Source organism: Lissotriton helveticus, chromosome 9 (assembly GCF_964261635.1).
Source record: "Lissotriton helveticus chromosome 9, aLisHel1.1, whole genome shotgun sequence".
NCBI lineage: Eukaryota > Metazoa > Chordata > Amphibia > Caudata > Salamandridae > Lissotriton > Lissotriton helveticus.
This window is the reverse complement of record NC_136070.1, coordinates 943,631,740-943,650,311: the sequence shown is the minus strand read 5'-3', so window position 1 is coordinate 943,650,311 and position 18,572 is coordinate 943,631,740. Positions and strand designations below refer to the sequence as shown.

The 18,572-nt window shown below is 39.7% G+C and overlaps 1 protein-coding gene across 3 annotated transcripts in view; it reads right to left on the bottom strand.

Moving 5' to 3' along the window:
* LOC144782052 (delta(3,5)-Delta(2,4)-dienoyl-CoA isomerase, mitochondrial-like) overlaps positions 1–18,572 on the bottom strand; it is a 221,724-nt gene that overhangs the window by 61,654 nt on the left and 141,498 nt on the right. For all 3 annotated transcript variants that reach the window (XM_078661188.1, XM_078661187.1, XM_078661189.1), the window contains one exon: positions 16,460–16,530. In XM_078661188.1, coding sequence (XP_078517314.1) covers positions 16,460–16,530 — 71 coding nt within the window. The remainder of the gene's footprint in view (positions 1–16,459; positions 16,531–18,572) is intronic.

Genomic DNA, 18,572 nt, shown 5'->3' with positions numbered 1-18,572 from the left:
CCTCCGCTTAAGATTGGCATATCGCCACACAAGAAGAAAACCATCAGTGGTACATCTATCTCTGTCCAAGCAGCCAAACTATGGAATTCATTACCCCCAAACATAAGATCCACAGATAACTATCTTATCTTCAGAAGACTACTTAAGAGTTGCTGCTTTCCTACATAGCCACCATACTCAAACAAATTGCACAGGATATCCCTGTGTTTGTAAGCATTTGTACTTTGATTATATGTATGTATCTAGATATGTGTATTTCTTTGTAACAATATTTACAATACCAATGGTTTTAAAATATATAGATATTCTTTAGGACTGCGTAAGATATGTATAATTTACTTATAATTAAAAAAGGAAAAAATATCTATCTATCTATGCTTAAAATATTAATAGGTCACTGCATTGTTTTCATATAAGCTATTTGATTTGATGCTTATTTGTCCCAGTTTTATTAATCTATCACAATATGTATTTATTATCCTAACTATTTATCTACATGCCCTTCACTATTTAAATATTGAGGAATAGATTACATTTAAAAAATATATATGTTTCACATGTTATAATGAATTGAATGTAACCTGAACCCCGTGAGATAAAAACTATGTTCTGGTTTTTCCACCCAGGTTAAATACGACTCTAACCCAGGAGTTGTAGAAATAGGCAAATTTTTAAGAATTGAGGTTAAATGACTTGACCTTGTGATTCTAATCTCTTCATTTATCATAATACATGTTTCCTTAACTGTGGCCTTAGTTTGGGGCCCAATGCTATCTGGAAAATCAAAGAAGTTAATCAGGCCCATATCATTAGAGCTTTTCTTGACATATGCCAGCCAAGGAATAGAGCATTTATTGTCCAAAATTCAGACAGTCGCTCAAAATATCTCTCGACAAGCCTGTTTGTGGTGTACACCGGATTTTAACCCAGATTAAAAAGGAGGGCTATTTTAACTTTGTCTTCCAAATAGCCCACACCCAATTCATTGAAGGACATGAAACTTGGGCTCGATTTCATGATGGCCAGTAACCGACAGAGGAACTGGTTTTCAAAGGCCTGCATTCTTGCTAGTATTTCATGACCCCATACGTCCACTCCATATGTTTCCATTCCCAGACATTTGGATTTATATAGCTGGACCATCTCTAATTGGCTTGGGCCCCAGTTTTTTTGAGAATCTAAAAATAGATTTACACACTACTCTCATTTACTGTATTCTCTGGCTAGTCATGCTGCTCCATGACAAATTTGCTTCAAACATGATACCGAAATAATTAAAATGTAAAACCTTAGTAATTAGTGTCTCACCAATAAAGAAAGGTTTAGTTTTGGTATTTTTAGGACCACATGTTAAAATGAATGATTTCTGATTATTTACTTTTAAACTAAGGGTTGCCATAAAACTAGTAAAACAATTAAAAAGTTTCTGGAGGCTAATTGCTGTTTGTGAGATCTAAACTGTGTCTCCGCATAATATAGAACTGGGACTGGCCGAGAACTGGGACTGGCCGAGAGACGATTCTAGACATATCTCATATCTTCACTACGTAAACTCAGGACTTTGTCTAGGTATTAATATAAAATAAAAACAGAAAAGGTGCCGTAATACATCCCTGTCTGACCCCTCTGGTTACCTTTATAGGATGAGTACAAATAACCTTGTTGAGTGAAGCGGACCGTGGTAAAGTTATGCTAGTGTAACCGTCTTAAAAGACTCATTAATGGTGGGTCCACCCCAGCTGCCTCCATCAGAGACCACAACTTTCGCATGTCTACCAAGTCAAAAGCACAGGAGAGGTCCATAAACGCCAGGTGTAATGAACCTCTCCTGGCCTTGACATACTTTCCCAAGATAAGGTTTAAGTTCAGTGCCTGCTCGATTGTACCCAAGCCTGGCCAGTTTAAGGAGTATTTGTGTGTCATCTGCATAGTTATAGCATGTGCACTGAAAAGCATGAGTGATATGATAGAGCCTTGCGGGACCCCTGATATTGTGAAGTATGATTTGGATGAGAAAGGGGGACATTTGTTCTGTTTTGAGGGTAGGATGTGATCCAGTTGAGAGCAGTCCCCTCAATGCCGGCTTTGAATCTTTGTATTAGAGTGTCATGGTCAACTGAGTCCAAGGCAGCTGAGAGGTCCAAAAGAAGTAGTGCAGCAACCCCGTTCCGATCTTGAAGCATAACAACATCTCCTGGTATATCAAGATGAGCAACAATAGTGGTGCTCTTTATGAGACTTAACAATGAGCTATAAAGTGACTAGAAGAATCATAAAAGTAAAAATATCATTTAAATGGCTTGTATAGCATGAAGGCGACCTTCAAGGGCAGTGGCAGAAATTGACACACTTGCTCTTATTAACATGCATAGTGGAATATTTCTAGAGGCATACACAACACTTCTAGTAATGCTGGATTCTGAAATGGAAGGGAGGGATGGAGAAGCAGTTTCTTGTTGTATTACAAAAGCTGGTATCGTGTAGTGGTTTGGTCATATGTCAACCCATCAATTTAAAAAAATGATGATAATTTGATCAGACAGTTTTATGGCCCAACACTTCTTTGCCTGCTTAGTAATACCCTTTTCTGTGTGTCCCGCAGGAAGTTATACACACTTGAGGTTTGGGCCAACTGTGCTTCCTTGATTTGCCATGTTAATTGAAAAACGTTGACTATTTTTTCTATGAATTCATAAGCAAATGATGAAAAACGGATATGATTTATTCAATCTTGGCTCGAGCTTGCCCGACACCGAAACGCCATGGCTAGACCTTAGCCCTACACCGAAACGCCCGTCAGCACCCAGCCTGACTGGAACCACATAGTGGTACATGCTAAAGAATAACAAATCTGGGATTCCATTGCAAATGTTATGTCCTTAACCAGATTATAAGTTGTACAATATTTCTTATGACTTATAGAGGTTGGTCTAGTTTATTCCAACTACCTCCCAGATCCCCAATGCCGCATTGATGTGCCCCTCTTGGACCCTTTTCCAACAACAGTGCCTGATACCACATTGTTTCTCATTCAAGGTCCCATCTCTTTTCTTATGCAATCCGTTTAAATGTACAACTGTGTTAGTGAGTTAGTAGTATGAATGTGTCCCTGGTGTGTCTGACCGTATAGGTTATGTTATGATGCTACTATTTTGAAGAAGTTTTAATTGTCTAGTCACTATTCATTCTGTTGGGGGAAGCCATATTTCCTTGTATTCTTAGTTGAATTGACTCGTATTGACTACATTTTTGTTATTATAAATTGTTTTGCTTACAGTTTCATGTATATATTTCAACAAATAAAAAATGCATATAATGTTTTGAAATGGTTATATTTTAATTAATTAAATCTTGTGTATTTATTATTTTTCAACATGCTTTTTTGAATGTCAATAGTCGCTTCTGTACTCTGCTCCCCATATGAGAGATCCATCTATAGCTACTTAGAGACGCTGTGCGCTCTTGCTATCCGTAGGCAGGTGACACCTTTTCCCTTCTTGTGGAGGGTTTTGCTTTCAGTGTCTTATTTAATCTTGTACATTTGCACAATATTTCTTAGGACTTATAGAGGTTGGTCTAGTTTGTTGTAGAAACGTGCACCGCATGAAGCCGATACGTTTTACTAATTTTTTTCTTTTTCTTATTCCTGTTAATATTCCCAAACTTACTACAAAATGTACTCAATTTTGTCAAAATTTTAATGGTATGTGAAAAATCTTTGTAAACTTAAAAAATCAAAGCATTCAGGAGTAGTTAACTTTGCGGATTACGGTAAATATAATCTAGCATTTTGTCTTATACATTCTGCCTTTTTATTACAGGATAATTATGTTGTATCTATACCTTTATGGGCAGATCTGGAGAAATCTTGTTTCAGTCCCTTTCCCCTGCTGGAATGTTTGTCTCTCACATCAATACCTACATTCTTACCTCCTCCAATTTTCAAAAATTTGTGCAAGATACTTTCCCCCTTTCCCCCATTCTTATTTCCTTCAAATCACATAACGATAAATGTTTGACCTCTTCTATTTGGTATAAGGTTTCGATTAAAATTAACAGCAGAGTTATTTTGTGGAAAGATTGGTATTCTAACGGTTTGAAATGAGTTTCTCAAATATATCATGATGGTTCATGTCTTCCTTTTTCTGAAGCGCAATCTTTCTTCGCCTCCAGCTTTGTATGAAAATAAATATAGATTACTTGTCTCTGCACTACAGGTGGCTTATCTCTTTTCTGAACATTTATCTTCATTTTCTCCCTCTCCTATTTGCAAGCTACTAGATACGTTGCCATCTGCATCTCAAATATATAAACATATAACTCCAATTCCGGTAGATAGAGATAAATCAGAAGTGGAACATCTTTGGGAAATAGATCTACAATCCACTTTTCCCACATCTCTTTGGAATACAATTTGGACCAAAATAAGAAAATCTTCTAGAGCGGCTAACACAACCCAAACATTTTTTATTTATAATAGACTATTAATTACTCCTGTTATGCTCCATAAATTAGACTCTACAATATCTTCCAATTATTGGTCCTGTTCTCAACCGTTGGCAGATCTTAAACATATGTTATTTGAATGCCCTCTTACATACGACTTTTGGCTAAAAGTTTGGAAACAGATAAATTCTATATTTAACTCACATTCTCCTTTTAATTTTATTAACCTTTTTCTGGGTAGCACTTCTGATTATTGGTCATCTCGATCCAGGGATTTCGGTATATATGATTTTTTTCAGTAGCTTTTCAACAAATTACCAAATCTTGGAAGGATACCTCTCAAGTGTCCTTTCAAGCATGGTGGTACAGTGTATGTTATCACCATAGACTGGATAGGGCATGCATATACCCTGTTTCATTAGCTATTAAAAGAGACCTTCTATGGCTTCCAGTTACTTCCTTTTTGGATAAGTCTGCTCATAAAACACAAACTCATAATCCTCGAACTGAATAAGTGCCTAAACCTTCATGATCTATTTAGACAAATGAAATTGTTCTATTTTAATATTTATTTTCTGAATTTATATTGTTTAATTCATTGTAACTATGTAGTTGTTATCATTTATTTTTCCTGATGGTGTTATTTTGTGTTCTTTTTTCATGATTATCTGCTCAATGATTGCGTTGTACATTTAAGTGTTATTATTGCAAATTCTTTCATTAAACTTTCACTTTAAACTTTTCTATTTTTCTTAGAATCTTTTTATTATACTTGATTTATTTGCCAAGAGCAATCATGCATCACATCGTGCTGTATTTTGCAATTTTGTTATTAAAATTCGTCATGAAATCTATCTGAGCTGCCGTTATTGCCAATGATTCATCTGTATTCTAGGCCTAGACGCCAGATATAAACACGCTAAATATGCATAAAAGGTGTTAATTTGGGTCTTACGGTAACAAAGAAATGCATAGCAGTACAATGGATGACTAACCGACGACCCACTAGGAAACAATGGCTCTGGTAATTAGCGAGATGGGTACGAGCAGAATGCAGGGTGAGACATAGGTTTGTGTATGGTGGGACTGACCAAGGGAGTAGAATGGAGTGAGACCTGGTGGAGGTTCGCCTGAAGCAAGAACTGGAGGAAACTACTGTGGAGCAGGAAATGGATCCTGAAGAGGACTGATATGTGAATATGCCTCTGGATGTACGAGGGTGTGTGACGGCTTAGTATTGATGCTTTTATGTGCACAGCCTATTTACATTGCCTGCGAGGCATGTACTAGTCCTTATTTTCCTTCATTTTTCAAAGTACTATGTCTGCAGGAACTTGCCTCATTCCTCATGAAATGTATCCAGGGTGATGTCAAATATATAAGTAGTTGACAAACAGATGCTGTTCTCTGGTGAAGGGGAATTTGGAGGGCAATATTATATGAAAGTGCGAGCTTTGAAAAAGACCCAGGCTTTAAAGCTGTATAGGGCGCGAACCTGGTGTTGGCTGGTCCAAAATAAATGGAAGATTGAAAACTTACTACCATAACGACATTGTGCATCCGTACAAGATTGTATTAAACCAAATCAGTTTTTCATAATTTGCTTATTAATTCTTCGGAAAATATACGCAACGTTGTTCAATAAAATAAATTGCTTGCATGCCCACAGTATACTCTTTCAGCAAAGCAGTGGCTGTTGGGCAGCTATAACTCACTTTAGCATTTGCTCTGAATTTAATATATTTGTTAGTGGGTGGTCCCTACCTTTGTGTCCCTATGTCACCAGATGTGTTTAGTATTCATATTAATGTATCTATTTAACTTTTCTGTATTTATTTCCGACTGTTCAATTCTTGACCGACCCACTCCGACTTGAAGCACCATCTTGAGTTTCTATCATTGCAGCTCAGTGTGCAAAATGATGCTCTATTGGCAGGTCATGTCTCAACTAACCACTGCTATCAAATTATTTCCATGGAACAGCTGCTTAGTGGTTGAATGTAGCTGATGCACAGCGATGCACCAAAAACAAGCTAGTCTTTATCCCTCCGTAAAAATACACTGTTTGCCAAGCACCCCAGCTGCCACAACAGCATCAACCAGACCTCTTAAATACTGGATATTCGGGTGATATCCTATGTGTTTCTTATTTCCATTCAAATGTTTGCTTTATTTACTACTGGGGACTTAAGAATGGATCGACGAATGCAAGATTTTCTTTACCTAGAACAACTGTTATGTTTACTTGCACCTCTATTTATGAAGGAGGTACTCACAAACCCTTAGATGCCACAACCACATGTATAATAATTCACACCATTAGAGGAAATGAAATCAAAAAACAATTAAAATAGTATATAGAAAATTTTACAATTTATTCAAAAGATTATACATTCATAAAAAATTCTTTCTGTGCCAGTTAAAACAATTAAAAATGTGTCAATTCACATGAAGAACAGTTAAAAGAATTTTACTGACAAAGTTGTCGACGCAGCGTTTCGGTGTTATGATACGACCTTCATCAGGATAAGATTCTAATTTAGAAAGAAACATACAATTAGATACAGTCACTATTTTTTCTTTTTTACAAAGTACATCAGTAACATTAATAGGAAAAACAATTGAAACAGTCATTGAACTTTCATGGCACAGTTACTTCCTCTTTTTATTTATTAGACATGTGGTATGCCGAGTTTGGGAACGGGAGGCATCGATTTCAACCCTCTCCCCATATAAGGTACTATTAATTGAATAAAGATATGTTTTTTTTGCAAGAACTACTTATTATAACGCTAAATCCTTAGCGAGAGAATTTCACCCCCCCTTTTTTTGCCTCCCATTCCCAAACTCGGCATACCACATGTCTAATAAATAAAAAGAGGAAGTAACTGTGCCATGAAAGTTCAATGACTGTTTCAATTGTTTTTCCTATTAAGGTTACTGATGTACTTTGTAAAAAAGAAAAAATAGTGACTGTATCTAATTGTATGTTTCTTTCTAAATTAGAATCTTGTCCTGATGAAGGTCGTATCATAACACCGAAACGCTGCGTCGACAACTTTGTCAATAAAATTCTTTTAACTGTTCTTCATGTGAATTGACACATTTTTAATTGTTTTAACTGGCACAGAAAGAGTTTTTTATGAATGTATAATCTTTTGAATAAATTGTACAATTTTCTATATACTATTTTAATGTTTTTTTTACTTCATTTCCTCTAATGGTGTGAATTATTATACATGCGGTTGTGGCATCAAAGGGTTTGTGAGTTCCTCCTTCTACATTATCTTGTGGATATGTTTTTCCCAATTGTTTGGTAAGTCAGGGACTCCTGTGTATTTCTATTCCATTACTCCTTGTCCCCTATTGGATTCAAAAGGAGACCTCCCTATTTTTTACAAACCTCTACTTATGAACCAACACATCAAGAAGGCCACCACTCAGGGAAGGTTTAAAAATACTTCAAAACAACTTTAGCTGTCTCATTATAGTGAGTAAAAACGATTTTCAAAAAAGAAGAACGTTCAAGACACTTCCCAATATAATCCAGGAGGGGGTGTCCCAGCAATTTGACCCTAGGATCACATCATATGATGCTCCTAGAAATTGCGAAGAAAGAGGTCATGATCGAACCATTAGGAAAATACTCGGCGAGTACATCTTCTGCAGAAAGGTCACAAGAAGCAAACCCCTACGCTCCAAAAAGAAAATTTCTGTAAGGCTTAGGCTTTCAAAACAGCACCAGAACGAGACACAAGGCATCTGCCACCATGTACTCTGTACACATGTGACCAAATTGGGCTTGTCTGGCTGTGATGCACAACGTTTGGCAAAAACAAACATGGCGTATCAGCACAAGAACCTTAAACCAAATGTCAACCATGGTGTGGAGGAGGTGAGGACTTCAGCCCGTATCACAGTCGCAGGAGTTTGACTCCTACACAGTCAAGTCCAGCATGAATAACTCTACTCACCAGTGCATCTAAAGGCTCAAGGAAAATAGGATAACAGCTAGCCAACATCTAAAGCTGAGCAGAAATGGAATCATACAATAGGTTACTGATTCAAGTCAAACATTTAAATTTACGACTGTATGGCTGAAAAAGAAAAGAATCAAGATTTTAGAATGACCAAACCAAAGTCCTGACTTCAACCCTTTGAGATGCTGTTGCTGGACCCAAAAGAGCTTTAGAGAATTGCATAAATACATTCTCTCACCAAGCTTAAACAGTTTTGTAAGGAGAAGTGGGACAGAATGTGTCCCAGATGATGGGAGACAAATTCTTACAGGAATATTTACGTCAAATTATTGCTGCTAAGGGGGGGGGGGATAAGTATGGTTCCGAATCAGAGTACACTATTTCACATAATGCTACTGAATGTTGGCTAATTCCTTTGTCTAAGAAATTATGACTATGTGAAATTAGTGGATTTTGTCACTAAGTTAGATTTATTCATAGTTAGGAATTGGTGAGCACTACATCAAGGTCAGATATTAATACCTAAAACCACAGAATCGTACGAGTGTACTGCAGCATAAAAAATATTCCCATGACTAACAGTGACAGAATTTGCCACACCTACAATGCAGCATTTTAATGGCATCACAGAGGTTGAGCTGTTAGGTGACTGCTTGCGATCACCACCATCAGTGATGGGATTCAGATGCAATCTCCAAGGACTGCTCCGAAACTGATTTCCTTGGCCAAATTTTGTTTGGATGTGTCTGAAAAGCAAGTTTTTAAATGTTGCGGAATTAGCAGGCATAGGAGGGGGACTGCAAATCCAACACTTGCATAAACTTTTGCATAACAGAATGGAATTTTTCCACACAATGACACTGATCATTGTTTGTGTCAGATGTAGTTTTGGAATGTGTGCTCTTCAACCTGTAGGGTGCAGTTGCAAAAGGGATGATAAGTTAGTCCACTGGTTAACTACTGAAAGGAGGGGGGCATATCTTGTTTGAACATGCCATATGGTACCGAATGCACCAAAGTCGTGTGACTGGGTACTTTCCTTCTTGTATTTACTCACAAACACATGTATGCAGATGGTTTACTTCCTGAATACATGGTTGATGGCCCTGAAACTCTGTGACAACTCTCACACGGGTACATTTGTAAGTACTAGTTTCATCACTGGTACCTGTAAGAAATGTTGAAACAGACAAAATACTATGAAATAGATGCTCAACAGATGCTCCACACAATATCAGTTTACAGGTAAAACCTTTGTTTTGACAGACCTCATCCACTGCTTCCCTTCAGCAACTGTCATTCATTGGAATCTCCCTCTAAGTTCCAGTTACCCTCAACCTTCCATTGCTAGGCTACGACATTACACTTTCCAACTTCTATCTTTGTCACACTTTTTTTTTTACAGTAAAACTTATAACAAATTGATTCATACAATTACATAACAATTATACAGAAGCAATTAACTTAATCTCATAATACCATAACAAAACAAGTAATATTTAATTAGCTCCACATGATCCATAACAAACATTGACCAGAAAATAATTAACCCTAAATAAAATCTTTCAGATAAGCAGAACTTCTGTTTTTTTCTCTTGCTCCTTCTATCAGAACCATCAAAACGGTGACCATAGCTTGACTCATTATCACCCAACAAAGTAGTGACACCTGCACCGCCATTCAGACAACTCACACATTGTTCAGGACACTTATATATCCTATTAAAATTTCCATATTCTGTTATCATTTGTCTTTATCGCATTCCTAAAACAACTTCATTCGCATTGGTTTAGAGAATTTGGACCATGACGCCTGACCTACTGGTGTCTTTATTTTTACCCAATCTCCACTCTTCACACCAGTTGCATTCTTCATGTCGTACCCGTTTCCCTTTTTCTTGAATTGTTTTCTTTTTTTTCTTCCAAAGCCCCTCATTCAGATTTTCCACATCTCCTTTGCCCCATACCATCCATCCTGGTGAAACACGTGTACAGTTTCCTTCCCCAAAGCAATTCAAAAGGAGAACGCCCAGTTGAAGCAGGAGGACACATGCGATACGCAAAAAGTTTTTTTAATCTCTTTTTTCCATGACTTATTATTGATACCTGCAATTTGAATACCTTCCTTTGGAGTCTTGTTAAAACGCTCAACTACACCATTTGTCTCTGGGTGATATAGTGCAAATTTCTTATGGACAATCCCATATTTAGTTCAGAATTCTTCTATTTCCTTTGAACAATATTGCACCCCATTGTCTGCCAGTAATGATTTGGGATAGCCTTCCTTCAAACAGAATTCCTCCAAGAATTGTGTTGTACCCTTTGAAGAACTGTCCATCACACATTTAACCTCAGGCCATTTTGAAAATAAATCAATTAGTATGATAACATATGTCGTAGCATGTTCCCCTTGTATCTGGCCGATGATATCAACTGCAATTTCCCCCAAAGGAGCCTCCGGGAACTGTCTGCTCTGCATCACGGGTCTTTTAAGTTCAATACCTTGTCACTATTGTAACATTCCACATTGTCTGCACCATTTGTCCTCCAAAACATCCAAACCAGCCCATCAAAAATCCTGCCTGTTCCCTTCTTTTGTTTTCACAATTCCCAGATGTACTGTGTGGACATCTGGGAATTGTGCCAATTCGCTGTCTAAGGTTTGCAGGGGGAAAAAGTTGTGAACCCCTGAACAATTAACAATTCTTCTAACGTAGTTCTTCTCAGACATCCCAGTATGGTTTCAAATTCACAACTTTCTCCTTATAAACTTTACACCACTCATATTTCTATTCACCATTACACTTGTCAGATCACTATCCTTACATATTTCTTCCTTCCATTCGCCTTCTGAAATCAATCCTCCAGTAACACACACTCTCACATCCATATTACCATCTGCATCACCCTGATCTTCCTCTCTATTGTTAACTAGTCTTGACCAACAATTCACTGCACAGTTGCGAATTCCAGGACTATTTGACACACATCTATCACAATAGAGGAGAAGAATCAATCACAATACAGGAGAAGAATTGACATTTATACAAATCAGTGGCTCACAAGTCATATATCATATTTGAAGATAGCCCATTGTAGTTTACTTCCCACCAACAAATTCAAACGGATTGAAATAACCATTTACCCCACACACGTCTGTGTTTCTAGGGGCAGCCCCTTGCCTCATAGAGCACAAGCTCCTGTTGCGCACACCTGTACACTCCAGATCGCCAGCACGCCAAGGTGGGAGGAATGGGTGACATCCATCTGGCGGCGATATCATGTTTGGCAACCAGGAGAGCCGTATCCAGAAATGAGCGCTCAGCTCTCATGCCTCCAGAGCCCTCAAACAAATTCAACAATAACACCAACGGGGTAAGGGGGGGCTTTCTATCCCGGGACATCTGCTAAATCCAGGGTTACTCTCGTCCAGTAGTTGGCAATAATCACTGTGCAGGACCATACCACCAGTAATAGAAATCTGCAGGATCCATTGCCACAGTGGGGGCAGGGGGGGGCTAGAGCAAAGGCCCACTCAGTACATTTGGTTGTATTCCATTGAATATATTGCACTTCAAATGAAAACTCCTGCAGATACTGCATCAAGCCCTTTTTTCATAAAAATCCTAAGTAATTGCTTGTGATCAGCCTTTAGTTAAAAACAATCACCCCACACAATTGCTAAATTTCTTTAAGACCCAAAGCATGGCTAGTGCCTCTTTTTCTATGATTGATTAAATTGCAAATGTATTTGTTACATCCTCATCTTTTGTTTTAAGCTTGAGAACTGACCAATTCCTTCCATACATCAGTAACAACATACGTATATTTCCCCATGACAACAAGACAATACTTGCCTCAACCTCCTGTTATGTTCTTCCAACACGACTACACACTAGCACATCATCTTGATAGCATGTTACTCCACAATACTGTTCAGTAAACTTTCCGTTATCCTTTGGAATACCAATGACACTGAAAGTTAACCAAAGGGCATGCGTATAAATGTATACATGCCAAAGGAGTTGAAAAACGCTGTTAATCTTGGCAATCTTCATGCAATCGCACCTGATGGTAAGTGGATGCCAGGTCTAAAGTCGATAGGATGGCGATACACAATCACTACCCTGTTTAAGACCCTCATCTTTACGCACAGGCGGATCGCACCACTGGGTTTCTTTGTTACCACGCTACGGGTGGCTCATTCTTTCCCTCAACCTGTCATCCTTGCAATTCAAAAGGAAATGGTCCCGAGAACACCCTTCACACAAAGGTCCAAATTTACAAGTAGCTGCAAGTTTCCATAGGATAGCCACATATTTTTCTACCCTCTCACTTTCCCCTTGGACTCTTTTACCAAAATAGAAATTCCCCAATATAGTACTTATTTTCAGTAAACAGTGTAAATCAAGCTTCCTAACACATTTCTAATTCGTTTAGGCCTCTCGCATCTTAAGTACTTAATTCAGGCAACCCTTTGAATACTTCTTGTCCTTCTACCCCTAAAGATTTTAGCAACAGCAATACTTTTTTGTCCTTAGTTAACGTATTTGGACACACCCAAATGTATTTCAGGAATACTTTTATCCATTTAGACAATTTCACCGGCGCCTCCCCCCCATATTTTATCGGTGATATTTAGCATTTTTCTAAATAGCAATGTTAAACAAAAACCCTAAAATTGTCCCCCCATTAGCAGCAAGTACATTCACAAAAAAATATTCCTTTCTGTTCAATTAAGTTATACTTTTCCTTCTATCAGATGTATAAAAAATTAAACAAAGCCACCTCTTCTCACCAAAACAAGCATGTTCTTATGAGCAGTTTTTCTTCAAAGATGAGCCCATCACAGATGAAAACCAAAAACACCAAGACTGCACACCATCATCACGTTTCCAAATGGAATGTAATATTAAAATGGCACAGAATATCACAACCAACACATCCTGTAAAATGGCTAATGAACAATAAAAATATATGGAGAGAATTCCGAACCGTCTCCTAACTGGAGTGCCTTTTTAGGTCGAGCCTAGCGTAGCAAGGAAAACAACCTCTTGCCATCAGCACAGCTTTCCTAAAAGCTTGTGCATGTGGGTCTCACACGCCATTGGCCTTTGCGTCTAGCTTTAGAACGCAATTGGCCAAAGGCGTGTGGAAGTCCCAGCTTCTTTTAAAAGGTTTACTCCCAGAGCGATTTGCTCTTAGGAGCCAGCAGAGGCGTGCAGGGCCATCGGGATTTAATTAGCCGTGGCGCGCTTGCTCAGTTTGCTAGAGGGAACTGTAAAAAGAGTGAGGTTTCAAACAGTTTTATGGGTCTCATCCAAGCGTCCTCGAGTAAAGGGAGCCATTTGCTGTGCACAAGTCTGGAACACTTCGGTACATTTTGCGAACGCTCGTGCTGCTCCCACAAACAGGCTTGCGAACTTTTCCTTCAGTCATGCACTCGTACACTTTAAAGGTAAACACTGGCATGGGATATTTTTCTACAGCTCGGGGAATTAAATCAATCCGATTTCGCTGGAAAAATTCTCATCAGTGTGGTTGCTTTTCCTCTGCATCGTTCCCCTGAGAACTGCAATGGCTGTGTGGATACGCAGTTCCCGAAAAAGATCTGTTTTAACAGTGGTAAGCCCGCGGGTAGAAGCGCGTGCCAATCAGAGAACAGGCTTGTGACATTCTAACATTTAGAAAAAAAAGTTTTACGCCCCGGAATCTAGATAAAATCATAACTAAGAGGCCCCAGACTGATTAAATCCTTCCCTGTAGCTAATGGGACACTGGGAAAATGTAAAATAATGTATTCGTGTTTTATTGTAAATCGTTTTACTCACAATTTTTAGAATTTGAACTATTTAATTTTATTTCACTGGATTTGATTACATGATTCTTTTGTTTTCTTCCCAAGTTGCAGTAAATTGTTCACACATTTGTTGCTTGACAAGGAGGGTACTATTCGCTTTCTTACATATTTTTGATTTAGCAAGGTCAGAGAAGGAAAGTTGCAAGGCCAAGGAGGCCATATTGGCATAAGAGTACATGAAACAAGCTTTCAGCAGGGCTTCATTTGAGCCGGTGATTTCCGGTGGCGGCCACCAGTACCTATTTATAACGCATCTGATTTTAACCGAGCTGAAGAGAGGAAAACACACAGATCAGAAAGACGAAAGAACTATAACAGAAGGAGAAAGCAGGAACCTTCTAGAGTTAGAGAAAGGGGCGAGGAGGAGGGAGGGGGGTGAGGGTGTCTGGTAGGGTATTTAAGATTCCCAGCCTTGGCACTTGGCACGTCCACGTTTTATTAAACCGGCCGCTGAGCTTCGGGCACCGGCACTCTTTCTTTTACAAATTAAGCACTAGCTTTCAGGTTGTTGCGTTTAACCCAGGCAGTAATTCTCTTCCTTGTTTGCTGGTGGATGATCAGTTGCTTTTTGACAAATACTCGCTGAACGGGTGTACAATATCACATGAATTCACTGAAGGCATCTGTGTATGTTTAAAGTGTTACTGTTGCAAAGAACCAGGGATAAACTGAGACCAAAAGTAGGCCCGGAACCCCCAAGAAAGTGTCCCACATTCTTCCCTTAGCTCTGCTCGGCCCAACTAATTTCTTCACCTACCCTCATGCAGCTAATTTCTTCACCTACCCTCATGCAACTCATTTCTTCACCTACCCTCATGCAACTCATTTCTTCACCTACCCTCATGCAACTCTCATTCTTCTACCTTCTGTCCTGCACCTCTAGGTCTTCATCCCTCTATTTAATCATTCACCCCACCAGTATGCCCCATAAAGTGGGGGTGTTTAACAGTGATAAAGATCCCACAAACTGCAAACTGGCCTTTATTGTACTGCAGTAGAAAGTGTACTAGAGAGACTGAGTCAGAGTGGCTAAGCAAGTAATGCAGAGTGAGTGGATAAAACATGATATAATCCCACAAAACAAAAATATACACAGACATGAAGCTGGTAGCTATAGGCCACTAAGTGGGAGTGAGAGCAGGGACATTATTAAAAACATCTGCTAAAGTAAAGACCAGGGCAATATCTTAAAGCTACTTCATTACAGCATACACAGTAAGTAGCATGGTTTCATAAGGTCAGTCATGCTAGAATATTTTGACGAGTTTTTGACTATGTGAAAATATGAATAAATGAAAGGATATACCGTGGTATGCAATTAGTTAATGTCAAATCCATGGACACTCTCTACAGACAAGATTCCAATGCCAAGTCAGAAGCCATAATATGGCGGAGAGGTTGAAGAGGTATCATCTGCAGGAATAAGGAAGTTGTGCTACCACTAATCACAAAATTGGCTTGGTTTCAGTTTGTGAACTGGGCTCACTTGTAGAAGCTAGCATGCTCATAAGCAAAAAGACAGATTCAAGACTGTTCAGATAAAAATTATCAAAAAGCAGGTCTCCACGAGAAATCATACACACAAAAATGCAGGAAGTCTGGGTGTAAAAACAGAAAAGGAGGCATGCATATTTCAGATAAGCGTTTGTTATATAAGAAGGGTTCTTAAATGAAACCTTGTTTAGAGAAGCGGACGTGCAACATAGAAAAGTAATTACCAAAAAGGGTGGGTGGTTAAAGCACAAAACTGTCTCCTAGCAAGAATTGTGGGATAAAACCTTATTTAAAAGCAATCTTCGTAAAAAGACATAGCCACGGCTGAAGAGTAACAAAAGACTACATGAGACTTGTGTCTTATCGCCTATTTCTTTCTAAGTATTCATACCCTGCAAAATAATCAAACACAAAAGTTACTAAAGAGTTACACAGAGTACCCACTCCTCACATAAGAAATCGACATAATGGCTAAACATCCTACAAAACACATAGCATTGCATTAACTGCCTGAGAAGAAAGCCATGCCACCTACAAAAGTTATCAGACAATGGTCAGTATAGATCATAAATGGAAAATAAACATCCACATCACAATTACTTAAGAAAACCTAACCAAAGACAATAACTGACCCACATGCCCATGGTTCCTTCCGTAAACATTCAGTGCAGGTACGTTACCTTTGGTTCCCAATGATTCGTGGTAACCTCTGAAGAGTGCCAACATCAGCTGCCATTCCAATATCCACCTCCTGTAAAAAGGAGGGAGGCTGAGTTATGAATCAAAATTTGCCTAGCATTGTAAAGGTAAGTTTCAATTCTATTAAGGACACGGAGGCGAGGATTATGCTTTTTACCTTCTTCCCTGTTTATTACATAAAAATCACAGCAGCCAAAAAAGTATCCACATAAGCACTAAAACCCAGAACAAGGATAAGGCTTGCCAATACATTCAAGAAAAAAAACACAGATTTGCATATATAAACTACAAATCCCATCAACATGTCCAACAAGTTATCACAGAATAGTCCTTCTCTAGTATCCGTGATGGGTAGGTAGGACGTCCCTCCTGTGACCACTTTCTCTTTATTCGCGCGAGTCACGCCTCGGTTTCACTGGTCCTGCTTTGAACCATCATTTCCTAGCAAAAAAAACACACAAAAACGTCAGCGGTGTAGTACGGGCGGGATCGCATCCGCAGGTGGCCTGGGAGGAATAATTCTCGCCTCCGTGTCCTTAATAGAATTGAAACTTACCTTTACAATGCTAGGCAAATTTTCCAGTATTACACACTTCATAGGGCGTACTGGACGCCTGCCAGGATTCATCGGATATTTGGAGGCGCGCAAACACTATGCCCTCGATGTGCTGCTGAGGACGCTGACTTTGAACATATGTTCTGGTCGTGCACGGGGCTAGGCACGTACTGGAGTGAGGTTTTCGCATGCCTGAACGCGGTCACGGGTCGGCGTATAGATGCGGACGCGGGTGCATGTCTGCTACTCTGGTTTCCCCATACTCCTGCCACTAAGATCACTAGTAAGTTTTGTGACTTGGGGTTCATAATGGCTAAAAGGGAACTTACATTACACTGGAAATCTAGAGGGGGACCTAACTTCCTGAGGTGGCGGAGGTGCTTTTTGCAATGGGCCTCGTGTGAAGGTTCTCTTCGCTTACGATTAGCTATGCGAGCAGCAAACGATAGAGCGCTGGAAAAAGCTAGGGCATGGAGCGCGCTAGTAACAGATCTGCAATCGCTTCTGGAGGCGGATGAAGGTGGGGAGGCTGATGAACCGGCAGCTCTGGAGGGGGACACGGGGCAAGGCGCGGAGGAGATTGCAGGGGCCGGGGGAGGGGACTTGGACTAGAAATCCGGAAGCGGGGAGGAGGCGAGTTGCATGGGACATCGGACCTGGGGGATTGAATGGAGGGCTTGAGCAGTGCTAACCCGTGCCTGGGCTCTGGTGTGAGTAAAGGACGAAGGGGATTGATGCTTACTGCAGAATGGTTGGATATGATAAGCCATAACAAGGGCGTAGAGGCACACTGACAAGGGGGGGTGGGGGTAGAGGGGGAGGGGGGACGTTATGATTAGGAGCTGTTGATGGGGTATGTGCGGGAGGGGCAGCCGGATGTGGATCGTAAGAGGGTTGATATGAGATATGTGACTGTATGCTGTGTGCACAAAATTAATAAAACAGTTTGAAGAAAAAAAAAAAAAAACAATGCTAGGCAAATTTCGATTCTATGTCAGGACCGGAGGCTTCAGATTATGCTAGTTTAAAGCTTACTCACCACCAAATGTGCAATATCCACCACCGGTTTAAAGTAAAACCTTTTAAAAGTGGAATCTGAGGACCAGTCCGCAGCGGGCATCAGATCCTCCAAGTGGGCTCCCAACGAGAAAGCCTTAGAAGCCATGGCCCCTCTAGCCGAGTGGGCACCGAACAATTTTGTATCAATACCTGCTTCTTGCATGATCCACCTTACCCATCTGGCGATGGTGGGTGAAGAGACGGCCTTTTGTGGCTTTCGCAAAGCAATCAGTAGCTGTCGTTCGCCCGGAGGACGAAGTTCTAGGGTCAACTCCTCATATGCCTTCAAGCATTGGACTACACACAGTTTGGGAGCGTCCACCAAGGATGGGTAAGAAATCGTCCTTGACGCACATTTTGTGTGACGCCCCAATGTGAAAGTCACCCCTTCCGGTGAGAAAACCCTCGCCGAGATGTCCAAGGCTCGTACGTCCAAAACTCGTTGACATGACACCAAGCACAAAAGCATAGCCAACTTT